Here is a 14741-nt window from a genome sequence, read left to right on the forward strand (position 1 = left end):
TCACCTCCTTAGCTATAACTCATAATTTCCTTAGCTCTTTCCCGCTCGAAAAATCATTTTGAAATCATTTGGACATAACTTCGTCGTAGTATTTTATGTATAATACTAATAATTATTATACTACTAATAATAATAATAATAATAATAATAATAATAATAATAATAATAATAATAATAATAATAATAATAATAATAATAATATAAATATATATGTATATAGAGCAGAGAGATTTGAGAGTGGGATGAATGGATTCGCAGGAAAATGATCGATCTTTATAGATGTGGCCTGGACCTGACTTCCATGCGATCGCATGGCTTCCAAGGCCTTTTCCCATGCGATCAAATGGGACTAAATTACAGCTCACATTGTTTTGTTATCTAGCTAGTCGACATAATTTTATAATTATATATATAATATATATAATTTATATTAATTATATATATATTATATTATATTCTCGTGTATAGGTGACTTGTAATTTTAGTTCCGATTACTTGTACGTTGTCACTTGACTTATGTCCCGGTTCCGGATTTTCGAACGTTACTTCGTATGTTTTAATAACTTGTTCTTTACGTTTCGCGACGTGTACCTTTGTCAAAATATAGACTTACATTACCAATAACTATATTACCCGAAGTGTATCTTGTACGTTTCTAGTGTTTTGGTCATTTGCGTCTATAAATTAACGTCTTAATATATAATAATATTATTTTAAATCAAAACGTTTTATATCTAAGTTAATATTATATTTTATAACATTTGTAAAATATACATACATTTTCATTTTGAAATAGTATTTCACTGTAGCAAATGATTTTTACTGTAGCAAATAGTGGTTTTCAAAAACACTGTAGCTTTTCGGGTACTGTAGCAATTCGAAAATACTGTAGCAAATTAGTGTTTTACTTGTTCATCTTAAACGTTTTAGTTAACTTATCTAAATATCAATCGAATCAATAAACGGATGTTACTATCGTTTACTAAATAACTTGAAATTTTATATATATATATATATATATATATATATATATATATATATATATATATATATATATATATATATATATATATATATATCTTTATTTAATATACATAAATCAATTTTTAAATACACATTGCAAGTTATTTATAATTAATTTTAATAATTAATATTCTAACTTATTATATATATATATATACATATATATATATATATATATATATATATATCTTTATTTAATATACATAAATCAGTTTTTAAATACACATTGCAAGTTATTTATAATTAATTTTAATAATTAATATTCTAACTTATATATATATATATATATATATATATATATATATATATATATATATATATATATATATATATATATATATATATATATATATATATATATATATATATATATATATATATATATATATATATATATATATATATATATATATATATATATATATATATATATATATATAGATGTTCCTGAATCATCGGTCAATAGTCAAAGGTTAACTGAATATATAACATTAGTTCAAAATTTCGAGAATCAATATTACAGACTTTGCTTATCTTGTCGAAATCATATAAAGATTAAGTTTTAAATTTGGTCGGAAATTTTTGGGTCGTCACAGTGTACGCAACAAACAGTTGACTTTCATCTTAGAGTTCCGGTTACATATTAACATGGAGATCCGATAAATCCATCAAGTTTGGTAATTCTAAAGATCCGGTACCTCGGATGTTGTAATCACTAAATCACCAGATTTCGATGTTTCATAAAGATATCCACCATGATTCGGTTATAACACCGACTTTGTTTTTCAAGAACTTGAAGATTGAATATGAAATTAACTATGTTCCACACTAAAATTCCAACACAAAATCTGTTTGAAATTAAGTTACGAACACTCGATCATCACTCTTAAAACATGTGATTAACAGAATCATCCAATTGGAATAAACCAAAAACTTGTGAAGTTTGACTCTCGGATCTAAATTTCTGAGATGTTTATCACCGGATTTAATGTTTCACTAAGGTCAAATAAGTATTGGAATAAGTATCCAATAACATGAATCAACAACAGATTGGGTTGAATAACATGTGTTTGATCCAAAGACCTCTACAAGTCTGTTATATTCGGTGGTAACGATAATCTCATATTTGTAGAAATTGGATGATGTTTTTGATAAATTAATTGTAGGTTTGAGATCGTGAAATGATAAGGAATCATAATCCGTGATTATTTTATGTTTTGATAGAAGATATTGAAATTGGATGAGATTTTGTGATTAAGATGATAAATATAGGATTATGTATTGATGAATGTTTGGATTGAAATTCATGCACAAACATGTTTTTGAATTAGGATCGGGACTAGATTAGATTTAGCACCCGTTCTAATACCCAAGTTTTAAAACCCTAGACATGAATGTGCATGAATATTGAATATGGATGAACATGTTATGAATGTGTAGAGAGTAAAAGTCAACCGGTCAAACTTTTATTTCCACCGCTCTCTTGAACATAATACATAACAGTGGCTATGGCTAGACATCAATACTAGACTAGGATGCCTAGGATATCTATATATATTCCTTAGACCATTTGTATCCCTTACATCCAACGCCCGTGGAATATGACGTGGCCAATTTCCAACGCCTCACAAGCCAAGTATTGGGGCGTTTGTTAACTCAAAAAGGAGGCGTGGGTTGCCATTCAACGGCTCAAGCAGCAGAGTTGGTTCTAAACTTATTAATTTTATATTATTTTAAAAATATTATTTTTATCTTTTTTAATATTTACCCAATTACATTTTGACACATCATGACAATACTCCTAATTCACACCAAAAACTCACACCACCAATACTTCACACCAAAAACTCGTACATCCTAGTCATCAAAAAAGTGCAAAAAACAACCTACACCACCAACTCACGCTCCCTACCACTACAACTAGTCTTATCCATAGATCTTTCCTTTTAGGCTCTTAACACAATTAACTAATTCTCGTGAACTCAACAATTTGTACATGTAATGGATCTTGAAATACTCTCTCTTCCTTAATTGTCACTATATTACTTTAATTAGAAAAAAATTCGACCGCGCGTTGCTGCGGTTGTATTCAACGCGCGGTCGAATTTGGATATACGTTGTTTGGTACTTAATATATCTAGTATGCTGAGTTGTTTGTTGGACATGTATGTATATGTATGAAATACAGTCCGAAATATTTAGTGTTTTTTTAACGATGTCCGTTTCGCGTATAGTTAGTCTCGTTGTGTTTGTAAAATTATTTCGAGTTGAACGGTGGTCTCGGAAAAATTTAACTCGCACCGAGCGAGAATATAGGGCCTATTTAGTGTTTTTTAACGATGTCCGTTTCGCGTATAGTTAGTCGCGTTGTGTTCATCAGATTTTTCTGAGTTGAACGGTGGTCTCAGAAAAATTTAACTCGCACTGAGCGAGAAGATTGAGCCCGTTAAAAATTCTAGTGGAATTAGTTTCTTTTATTTTAATAAAATTATATAATTATGTTTTCTACCTCCGGACTCGAGGGGTCCTTTGTGTAAAGTAGCCGAAGTTGAGGAACCGGTTGTAGTGTGAACGCAAACTCAAAACGACAGTTCAATATAACTGAAACGACTAACCTGGGCACGTATTTTAGCATGTAGGGATAATAATATACAAAAATTGGCCATGGTTAAATGATCAAAATGCCCACGTTTTAGTGTTCACTACTCAGCGCATTTTGGTCAATTTTCTTTTGTCATGCTGATGTCTGACGTCATGATACGTCTTATTTTTTACAGTTTAAGGTATATAGCATAACCATTTCTCGCAGTCTGTTAAAAAAAAAATTAATAACCATTTCTCGCAGCAATTCTACTCGTTTGTCACTAAGGGTGCGTTTGTTTGCCTCTTAATGGAATGGTTCAGTGCTGAATGCTGAACCATTCAGCATTCAGTGCGTTTGTTTCTGACCTCTGAATGACATATGATGCTGAATGGTTCAGAATTCAGTGCTGAACCATTCAGAGATGAAACACTCTCTTAACCATTAAAAGCCTAATTTTTTTTTTAATTTTTTCCTCAAATCCTATCCTGAACACTTAACTAACAAGTATATTGAATTTTTTATTCATGTTTACTTTGATAAGGTAATTTTACTCAGTTTATATCGTTCATTCTAAATGATTATCAAACATTTTATTTTCATTCAGAACAAACTTTATTCAGAGCTTTTGAATCATTCAGATTCTGAACCATTAAGCGTTAAATCATTCAGTTTTATCAAATCGCTCTAAATATAAGGAAAGTAACAAATAAAACGCACACTTAACAAGTTGGAAGTGGCAACAAGTGTGAGGCCATGAATGGTATATTAGTCAAATTAAAAGAGAGGAAAAGTACCAATTACGTGGCATCCAATGGTAAAACCCATATCCTCATTTCTCCATAACTCAAACGAGCGGTCCAAACATTCGAAAACAGAATCACCAATCATCTACTTCGTCAGCCCACAATAATAACATGCACCATCACTCACTCACCGTACACGTACTTTATCCGTCAGTCAACCATCAAAAGTCAACAGCAGAACTCAAATAAAACCATTTCCCTCCCACTCATTGTAATACTCCTTCCCACACCCAATCAACGCATCCCACATGTTGAAAAAGCTTCTCAAGAGTTATCATTCAAAATCACTCTCATTTTTCATTTTTTTCAAAATGGCGAAACCAGTTTCGGTTGAAGTATGGAACCCTAATGGGAAATATAGAGTCGTTAGCACGAAATCTATGCCCGGTACACGTTGGATTGATCTGTTGGTCCAACAAGATTGTCGTGTTGAAGTTAGTACTTTCATACTAATGCATTCATAATCACAATTTGATCTTATTTTTTTTTGGGTAAACGAGAAACCTCCAATGAACGAGTACATTGGCTCCCCCATAGAAAGTAAAACCTCGGTTAATCAAGACCCCTGCGAGACCTGGTACCGGGTGAATTGCGCATTATGCGCACGTCACACTCCCTTTTTGAACAAGAAAAGGATAAAAAACAGTCGCGAGATGAATAATTTGATCACAGTTATTAATTGTTGAGTATGTATATGTATAGTTGTAATGATTTGTGTTTAAATATGTTTTCAGATATGCACGGAAAAGAAAACGATATTGTCTGTTGAAGATATCATTGCTTTGATTGGAACCAAGTGTGATGGAGTTATTGGTCAGGTAAATCATATTCAATTTTGAATAGGATTATGCAAGAAGAAAGCATAAAGATGAAATCGGTATCAATATACTTGTTACAAAACTCATACTAATCGGGTATATAGATTAGGTTTAGAGGCTAGAGCTCACATTTTCTGTTACTAATCGTAGCAGCCGTTTTTTTACTTCAGTTAATCTACTCGTTTTAAGATAAAAAGGATAAAAAATCCTTAAATCATTGGCACAGAGTTTGAATATATACAATCGGTATCAATAAAAATGGAAACGTTGCAACTTTCATGCTACTCCATACTACTGCCAGTGAGAAATTGCAAGCAACAGAAGGAATTTTTCTTGCAGCTTACTTCAATGATCCATCGAAACTTGGAATAATTCAAATTTGTTGATGTCTCAGACAAAGATTTTTCAGGACAACTAGGAAAACACAAACCTGGTTTTGAGTTAGAAAATTGAGAATGCTCGCACTGATTGAAATTGACATATTTAAAAGCTTTGAAGATACTATGTATTCAATATTCTTTATGAAGAAAGTTTAATGTGTTACTTGCAAGAGTTGTTGATCTTATTTGATTTGTGTAGTTGACAGAAGATTGGGGAGAGACATTGTTTTCGGCATTGAGAAAAGCAGGAGGGACGGCTTTCAGCAACATGGCTGTCGGTTACAACAATGTTGATGTCGAAGCTGCAACCAAGTATGGTGTTGCTGTCGGAAACACTCCTGTGAGTTCTGTTCTTTTGGCTTCATTAACTTCATATCCACAAATTTCTACTATGTCTATTTGGTGTTTTCTATTGAAAATTATAGACAAAAATGTCATTTAAGCTACACACTAGACCTCATTTGTTTGAATCGAAATTACAAACAAAAGTGTCAATTAAGCTACACACTAGACCTCCAGTTGTTTGAATTGAATTTCCTCTTAGTAACTTATTGTTGCCAAAAGTATGAAAAATCTTCATTAGGCACAATTTGATTTTTTTTATATTATATTCGCTCTTTTTGTAAACTTGATAATAGGGAATAATATAATATTTGAAAAATGGGAATAGGGTGTGCTTACAGAGACGACAGCAGAGTTAGCAGCATCACTTTCACTTGCAGCTTCAAGAAGAATAGTCGAAGCTGATGGGTTCATGAGGGCCGGCTTATATGATGGATGGCTTCCTCATCTGTAACATCCCCAAATTTAACTCTTTACCAAAATATATATTCTGTAACCAAATTTCTAAACAATTTTACCGTCGATTTTTACTTGTGTTCAATCGTTGTGTTAGGCACATCTTTATTATGAATTGGTTACTAGTTGCAGACTTTTAGTGACTTGAATCAATGGATTTATTTTGGTATAGGTTTGTGGGGAATTTGCTTAAAGGACAAACGGTTGGTGTGATTGGAGCGGGTCGTATTGGATCTGCATATGCTAGAATGATGGTAACTTCTTGTTATCAAATATTTATATAGCTATCTTTTAGCTTAAGTGGCTTTAAAAAACAGCAGTTGTTTAAATGTAATTTGGAGGTTGACAAATATGTGGTTATCAGATTGAAGGGTTCAAGATGAATCTGATCTATTTCGATCTCTACCAAGCCACACGTCTAGAGAAGTTCGTTACAGGCATGTCTCAATCAGTTATCTACATTTGTTTGCATTATAATACACCAATTTCTTTGCAAAATAAGCATTTGACAAGGTCATTTGTGTTTTTTTTTTTTTTTTTCTTCACACTACCTTTTCTCACAAATTTAAGGGGGGGCTTATTTTGACCCATATATGTAAAAACTGGACAATTTAGGTCTTGTTTCCATTACTAACTGGTCAATTGGGTAGTGGAAAGAAGAAGCTAAAATTATACAGTACATGGTCATGCAGCTTCAGCGACCTATATAATTATTGTAGAAAATCAAATTTTTTTTTGTTTTTTTTTTGTTTTTTTTTTTTGGAAGAATGCAAAAACTAAAATCTGTACAAAAGATCTGTTCCTGAAATGTGTGGTTTGATGGCCTTCATGTGTCGTTTTACCACTTGTTTAAATGACTAATTCATGCAACTTATAGTGTTTCTTCTTGTGATTTCTATAGAATGATGAATTACTGAAAACAAAAAGCTACAATTTTAATGTATAAAAAATGTAATTTAATCATTGTCTGTCACATATGTATATAAGCTACACTATATTGCAAACAATTTGCAGCTTATGGTCAGTTCTTGCAAGCTAGCGGTGAACAACCTGTTACCTGGAAACGCGCATCTTCAATGGATGAAGTCCTTCAAGAAGCTGATGTCGTAAGTATCTCTTATGTTTTAACAATCTTGTCGGCTTTATTTTAATATTTGATCTTCTTGATGCTTTTTTATTTTATTTGATGGTCACATAGATAAGTCTGCATCCAATATTGGACAAAACAACGTATCATCTCATCAACAAAGAAAGGCTTTCGAAGATGAAGAAGGTATTGTTATAATTTGAACTGTGTAAACCTGGAGTATATAATAAATCGTCACTGGGTCCCGTTATTATTATATTTTTTTTTATAGCTAAATTGGTCCAATGTGAACATATAGGAAGCAATTTTGATAAACTGCAGCCGAGGACCTGTGGTTGATGAAGTAGCACTCGTGGAGCATTTGAAACAAAATCCTATGTTTCGAGTTGGTCTTGATGTTTTTGAGGATGAACCGTACATGAAACCTGGCCTAGCCGACATGAAAAATGCAATTGTTGTCCCTCATATTGCTTCAGCATCAAAGGTTGATATATTTTCACTTTTTTACCATTTTAGTAATAATGTACATAAAGTTGGTTATATACTTATATAATAAAAAATCAACTTACATGTTCATAGCATCATTTTCCAATTATTATAGTCATTTATTTATTTATTTAATTATCGTTTTATGCAGTGGACTCGTGAAGGAATGGCGACACTTGCTGCGTTAAATGTACTGGTAAGCAACATTTTGTACTTCAATCACTTAATTCACTCATTTCACTATCACTAACATTTTAATATGCTTTTCGTCAAATAGAATTAGTTATTATTGCCTTTTTGGACAAGCACAAACGGAAAACAGAGGATTTTATTGTTCAGGTCTAATAATAACATAAAAAAAAAAAAAAAAAAAAAAAAGAAAACAATAATTTTGACTTTAAGGTTTATTTTGACATATTTGTTCATGTAGAACTGTTGTCATAACTTGTTTCATTCAATAATGCATGTATCAAATGGATAAGTTTTGTAAATTGTTTGTCGAAAAATAGGGAAAAATAAAAGGGTATCCAATATGGTCAAATCCAAACGCAGTAGACCCGTTTTTGGACGAGAACTCACCGCCTCCAGCTGCATCCCCGAGCATCGTCAATGCGAAAGCGCTAGGTAATTATACAGCTTCCTTCTTAATATATGTGACTCTTTACATTAATTATATATCAGAAGTATAAGTATGCCTGATTATGACAACAATATGATAAATATATATATCTTTTCTTATTTACAGGACTGCCGGTTGCAAAGCTCTAGAGACGTTCTATTATTCTACAGCGATTTATCCCTTTGATTGTCTACATGCATGTATATCGTTTATGCTTACTACTTTTATGTATGTTTACAATTTACAATTTGCAAGTGAGATTGTATTCAATATGTGGTTGTGCTTAATCAACATCTCTACTTTTACCTATAGTAAGTCCCTTTATAATTGATCAAAATAGGTCACAAGTGATGGTATAAGACTATGTTTGCCAAGCCTGGATTCGAATTTAAGGCGTTCTGTATATATCACTATATAAGGATAACGATAAACCAAGATCGTACAATCATGAGGATAGATTTTGTAAAACAAACATGAATATTAATCAAACGGGTGATGAATTTTCTTCTTAGATTGGAGTATGTTTTTCAAAATAGGTTAGTGGAATTTTTTTTTTTTTATAGATATACGCGGTCTAACTTTGTTATTATATAATTGTTTACGACCTGCTACTAATAAAGTTTAAACCTCGGACTTTTTATTCATATGTATGTATGCAAGTAAATCTTAATTACAGTATGTATTTATATTAATATTAAGTACATTATATGTAATATCGAGCTTTAACTTCAAAAAATTTCTATCCTGATATGTATCTATATCTATAACTAATATTAAAACTGTAACCTTATGAAGAAAATCAAAAAATAAAAAGAAAAAATATAAGAATATGTAAACGATGTCATAAAAAAATTTAATATTTTAATAAAAAATTACATTAATCTATTAAATAATTTTTAAACAAAAAAAAACGATATTTAACAAAATATATACGGTAAAATAAAAAATCCCAAATTTACAGGCAAAGACTAATACGGATAATAGTAATTCCAAAATTTATAGGCAAACAACATCAATTAAACCATTTTCAAATTAAAAAAATAAATAAAAAGAAAAAAAAGAAGCAAAAAACGATATTTATCAAAATATATACGGAAAAATAAAAAATCCCAAAGTTATAAATAAGACTTGCCTTTCCCAAATTTATAGGCAAAGAACATCTGTTACATATCACATAAATCTTCATTTTTGATATCTTCATAAAATTAAAAAACGATCAAACAATTAACCATTATCACATTTTAAATTAATAGTTAATAGATTAAACGGGTTCCGGATCGGCCCGCGCGTTGCGCGAAATAATTTCACTCGATAGCTAAAATATTGTTTCAGTAGTAAATGAGTCGCACGTTGCAACATGCGTATTTTTTACGTCTTATGAAAGTAACGTGGAGCGAGAACTGATATCGAGATTATATAGTTAATTGGGGTTGTTTATAACATGTGTATATATATGTATGAAAGGTAGCCCGAAATGGTCAACGTTTTTTTGGAGGCGTCCGTTTCGAGTGTAGTTAGCTTCGTTGTGTTCATAAAATTATTTTGATAAAATGGCGGCGACGATGAAAATTAACTTACTACAAATTGAAAGATAAGACCCGTTTTAGATGTCGGTGTGATTAGCGTTTTTTAAAAAACGTCCGTTTTGAACACAGTTAGTTTCATTTTGTTCGTAAAATTATTTCAAGTTTAATGGTGATGTCGGTGGAAAACAACTCGAGACGTTTAGGAAGATAAGTCCCGTAAAAGATTTAGGTGGGTTGTTGAAACAATTTAATGTTAAATAAAAGACTTTACATTTTACACCCCTATATTGGGATGAATTGTTATGTTGATGAATTTTTGGGGGACTGAAGTCTAAGTTGAGTGGGATGTTGTCGTTTTTGAGGCTTTTGGGCACCTGACGACACAAATAAGCACGACCTTTAGTATATAAACTAGAAAAGAAACTGACCGTGCTTTGCGGCGGTGACATTTTGATAGTTGATTTTGTAGTTCGGTTCATTAAAATAGCTAATACATTACTAAGGTTATAGCTAAACTAGTACATGTTTACATACAGGACGCGCGTTGCGGCGACTGCATTATGTTATTTTTCGTAATGTGCTATTAGAAGTCAAAATGCAGTCCATGCAGAAAAGAGATTGTGATATAGTTCCAGCCTTTAATACAGTAGGTTCAACAACACCTAAAATCAACGAAGGTCGAGCTCTGATATTTCTCAAAATATACATATTTATCTTCGCAATATCTCTACTTTCGTGGCATTTCGATACGGGTTGTGATGATTAGTGAGCGGTTTGTGGTATTTAGTTGTTTCGGGACAAAAGTGGTCTAAAAGTTCATATTTATGCTAAGGAATCAACCCTTGGGCTAAAGGAATGAACCAAGTGAAGTTTTGGAGTGAAAATGAAGTTCCAGGGTCAAAAGCGGCGCTCCTAAGGTCAAAAGCGGCGCTCCTAGGTGCTAAAACGTGTGTTAAAAAGATCAGTGGCCAAAAGCGCCGCTCCAGCACAAAAGCGCTGCTCCTATGTGCCAAAAGCGCCGCTCCTGTCCTCCCAAAAGCGCCGCTCCTGTTCCAAAAGCGCCGCTCCTGGCGCTGATTCAGCCAAAAAATTCAGCCGACCTATGTGACGACCTGGAAAATTTCGACTTATTTTTAAGTCAATTCTCTAAATGATTGAATGTTTCCGACACGATAAACAAGTATAATGACCTTAAAAAAAAATTAAAACATTTTATGCATATTCATTTACCCATTCGACCATTCATACGATTCACGAACTATATTATGTGTTTAAATGTATATGTATATATATATATAACTTGAAACAATAAGAATTAAGTATGTTATGAAGCATATTAATAAAGTATTAGACATATAATTTCATACTACAAACTTATTAGTTTTCGAGCAAAATATATCGCTAACTACGTATAGCTAGAAACTAGATAGGTAAACTAATAGATAAGGTTAATGACAAATGATAAAAAATAAATAATTTAAATTCATAAGCATACAACTCATTTTCTTATCTTTCTTTTATTCACAGTTGCAACATGATAAACACAATTCCAACATCATCTTTCACTTTACAACACTACTCATCACTTTAATAATTCACAACAAAACATAAACCAATCAATCACCAATTTCCAATTCACAACACAATTCACGGAATATTTTATATTTCATTTCTTATTTTAGTTTTTATATTAAGTTCTAAGAAGTAGTTTGTGGTATAATTCAATATTGTACGGGTATTGTAATTCAAGATTCTACTAATAAAATATTAATAATAGTTTAGTTCTATATAGAATTAATTTGGTAGTTAACTAATAATGATATGAGTTTAAAATAATTAGTATTAGTAATTAGTAGATAATTAGTATTAGAAATTAGTAATAGCACTCCGTATATAACCTTTGTTGTCTAAATATAATTGAATCTAATATTATAACATTTATAAATATAAACTAAAATAACTAATAGTAAGATTGTGTAAATCTTTGAGGATATCCTTGTTTCTTATGATTGTTTTTGCGTGTGAGATTTCAAGCAAACAAGTCACATCATTCAATCAAATTTTCCCATCCTTATATATATATATATATATATATATATATATATATATATATATATATATATATACATATACATCACTCTAGTATTAACTTTCATCTATACAACACTCTTGGAAGGTGGACTTAAGTAAAATTTGGAAATGGTAGCTGAATTTATGGAATATAGATAACACACACAACCACTCATTTAACCATATCTAGTTGTCCTCTTTCTTTCCTACTAAATCACCTACTTTTGACCTGGGCCCCTTTAAATCCGAACTAAAATCTTTATAGATACTAACTATATTGATAATACTACTAACAATTTAGTAAATAAGTTATAATATGTAGTAGTAATAAAATAAGATGTGGATATGTGTGTATTCATATGTAACTTCCAAATATAGACTCAAAAGTCAATTTCTTTGGAGTGTTAACATAAATTATCGCCATTTTGTTTATGCATGCCATACCCATCGCCATTTTGTATGTGGTAGACCACACCCATCACATTATATATATAACCCATGTTTCTTGTTACTCATTATATATTTTCTTTCATCTCTGTAAACATAAACATAACACTCAAATAAAATCATATAAAGAAAGGAGGACGTTAAGAGATAGGAGTATTGTAAGAATAACTCAGTTTCAAAACCTTTGAAGAATTAAGGTCACTTGTCTCGGAACAACCACACACGAATCCGAACCCGTAATTGTTGAATTGCGTGATTTGCTTACAGTGAGTTCATTTGATTCCCTTTTACTCTTTACATTTTTGGGACTGAGAATACATGCGCTACTTTTACAACTGCTTTATTAAATGCTTTTGAAGTATATTTTGATCTGCGAATACATGAAATGCTTTTATAAATGTTTGACGAGATAGACACAAGCAAAACATTCCTCGAATGAATTATGTGGATGTGATAATTGCCACCATTGAATTATGTGGACGTGATAATTGCCACAATTGATATGAATATTTTTCCCCTGATTATTATTGCTTGGTAACCTAAGAATTAGGGAACATCACTAATTTTGAGAATTAGTGCACGCCTAATTGACGTGAATCCTAAAGGTAGCTACCGGGTTTAACACCCCCACCCAGAATGTTCACTAGACGGAAGGGCTAGTGGGCGTGGTGTTTAGTACTTCGAAGTTTATATGATTATTATACAGACAAGAAGTTCTGTTTTGGGGATATTATTATGCGCATTATATGTTAAGGTCGGTTATCAATCCAAATTATGAAAGCAATGAAAAGTGAATGTTATGTATCGAGAGAATGATTTTATACACAGGTTATGTGTATGTTATTTTTGTGCACAAGATATGTGTACGGTTACTAAAATTTATGAAAAATGGTTTCGTACACGAGAAAGGTGTACTGTATTTAAAAGATATCGCATGTACATTACAGGTGGGTATAGGATTCGGGCCCATTTGTACCATGCAGCATTTAAATCTTGTGGTCTATCAAAATTACAGAATTTTATTATTTTATGATAAACTTATGAACTCACCAACCTTTTGGTTGACACTTTAAAGCATGTTTATTCTCAGGTTTGAAAGAAATCTTTCGATGTGCATTTGCTCATATTACATGGAGTCGTTCATGTCATATAGAAGTCAGAACCTCGCAATGGGACCAACTGTTGAAGACTTCATCCAGATGGATTAGGACGGGTCACTACAACCTATAAAAGCAAATTTGGGGTTTTTGAGTTAGAGTGCTGCGATTGGGGTCCGAAATGGAACCCTAAAAGGGTCCATTTCATCATTCTATCAAGATCAAAGCTCAATTGATGATCCAAGTCAAAGATTAGTGAAGCTATATGCTAGATCTACATCATCTATTCTCCATTTTGTAATTTCCTTTCCATTTTAGGACTTGTTCTTATTTTCTCTACTTGCAATGATGAATGTTTTAGTTTTAATTGATTTTGTTCTTGTTTATCTTCAGTTTTTAGCTTAGATCTTCTTTTCTTTATCATTTTGGGTTGTAATCTTCACTTTACTTTTCTAGCTTTGAACTAATTACTTGTAATCACTCAAGATGATGTTTATTTGTGTTTCTATGCTTATTATTAGTGTAATCTTAGCCATGTTTGGCTAAATCTGTGGTGTTTGCTTATCTATGAATCTCTAATGCTATTGTTTGCTCCAAAATCAATTGAATAATATTGTTTGAATGAATTACATGATCATGTGTTATTGTGTTAGACAAAGATCCATTGCTATGAGTTTGTTTTAGGCTTGACTTTGTTTACATATATTGAGTAGCTCTCTTAGTGATTTGAGAAGTGAATCAATATGTGCTTCAACACCTTTGGTGATCTAGACAACTAGCTTAGGAATTGCAAGTGATTATGTTCTTGATCTAGGTTGGTTTTCAATTGGCCTTTAATCAACATAGTAGTGCCGATTATCTTAAGTGATTTCGATAGTTGGGGGTTTTAAGTTATTTCAACCCAAGCATAATCTCAATGACCAAATCATGCTTAACTTGATCTTAGAATACAATGCTTATGTGAATTCGCGGAGTGTTATTTGATTTAAGGTTTGGTAGTGAT

At 31.5% G+C, this 14741-nt stretch overlaps 1 protein-coding gene across 1 annotated transcript; it reads left to right on the top strand.

Annotated features, from left to right (window-relative positions):
• The first annotated feature begins 4612 nt into the window (after nt 1-4612).
• On the top strand, nt 4613-8907 carry LOC139858233 (glycerate dehydrogenase-like). Its single transcript, XM_071847096.1, has 12 exons — nt 4613-4844; nt 5145-5228; nt 5808-5948; nt 6279-6400; nt 6579-6660; nt 6771-6843; nt 7421-7512; nt 7605-7679; nt 7792-7977; nt 8131-8175; nt 8489-8603; nt 8725-8907. Exons 1-12 carry the CDS (start codon nt 4659-4661, stop codon nt 8745-8747), a joined length of 1224 nt encoding a protein of 407 aa, XP_071703197.1. The 5' UTR covers nt 4613-4658; the 3' UTR covers nt 8748-8907.
• The last annotated feature ends 5834 nt before the right edge of the window (nt 8908-14741 follow it).

Source organism: Rutidosis leptorrhynchoides, chromosome 7 (genome assembly GCF_046630445.1).
Source record: "Rutidosis leptorrhynchoides isolate AG116_Rl617_1_P2 chromosome 7, CSIRO_AGI_Rlap_v1, whole genome shotgun sequence".
NCBI lineage: Eukaryota > Viridiplantae > Streptophyta > Magnoliopsida > Asterales > Asteraceae > Rutidosis > Rutidosis leptorrhynchoides.

Excerpts from the sequence above, each read along its gene's own strand:
- LOC139858233 (XM_071847096.1), top strand. The coding sequence starts at position 4,659 with ATGTTGAAAAAGCTTCTCAAGAGTTATCATTCAAAATCACTCTCATTT. Across the intron at positions 4,845-5,144 it reads AACAAGATTGTCGTGTTGAA|ATATGCACGGAAAAGAAAAC; the intron begins GTTAGTACTTTC and ends ATATGTTTTCAG. Across the intron at positions 7,513-7,604 it reads TCCTTCAAGAAGCTGATGTC|ATAAGTCTGCATCCAATATT; the intron begins GTAAGTATCTCT and ends ATGGTCACATAG.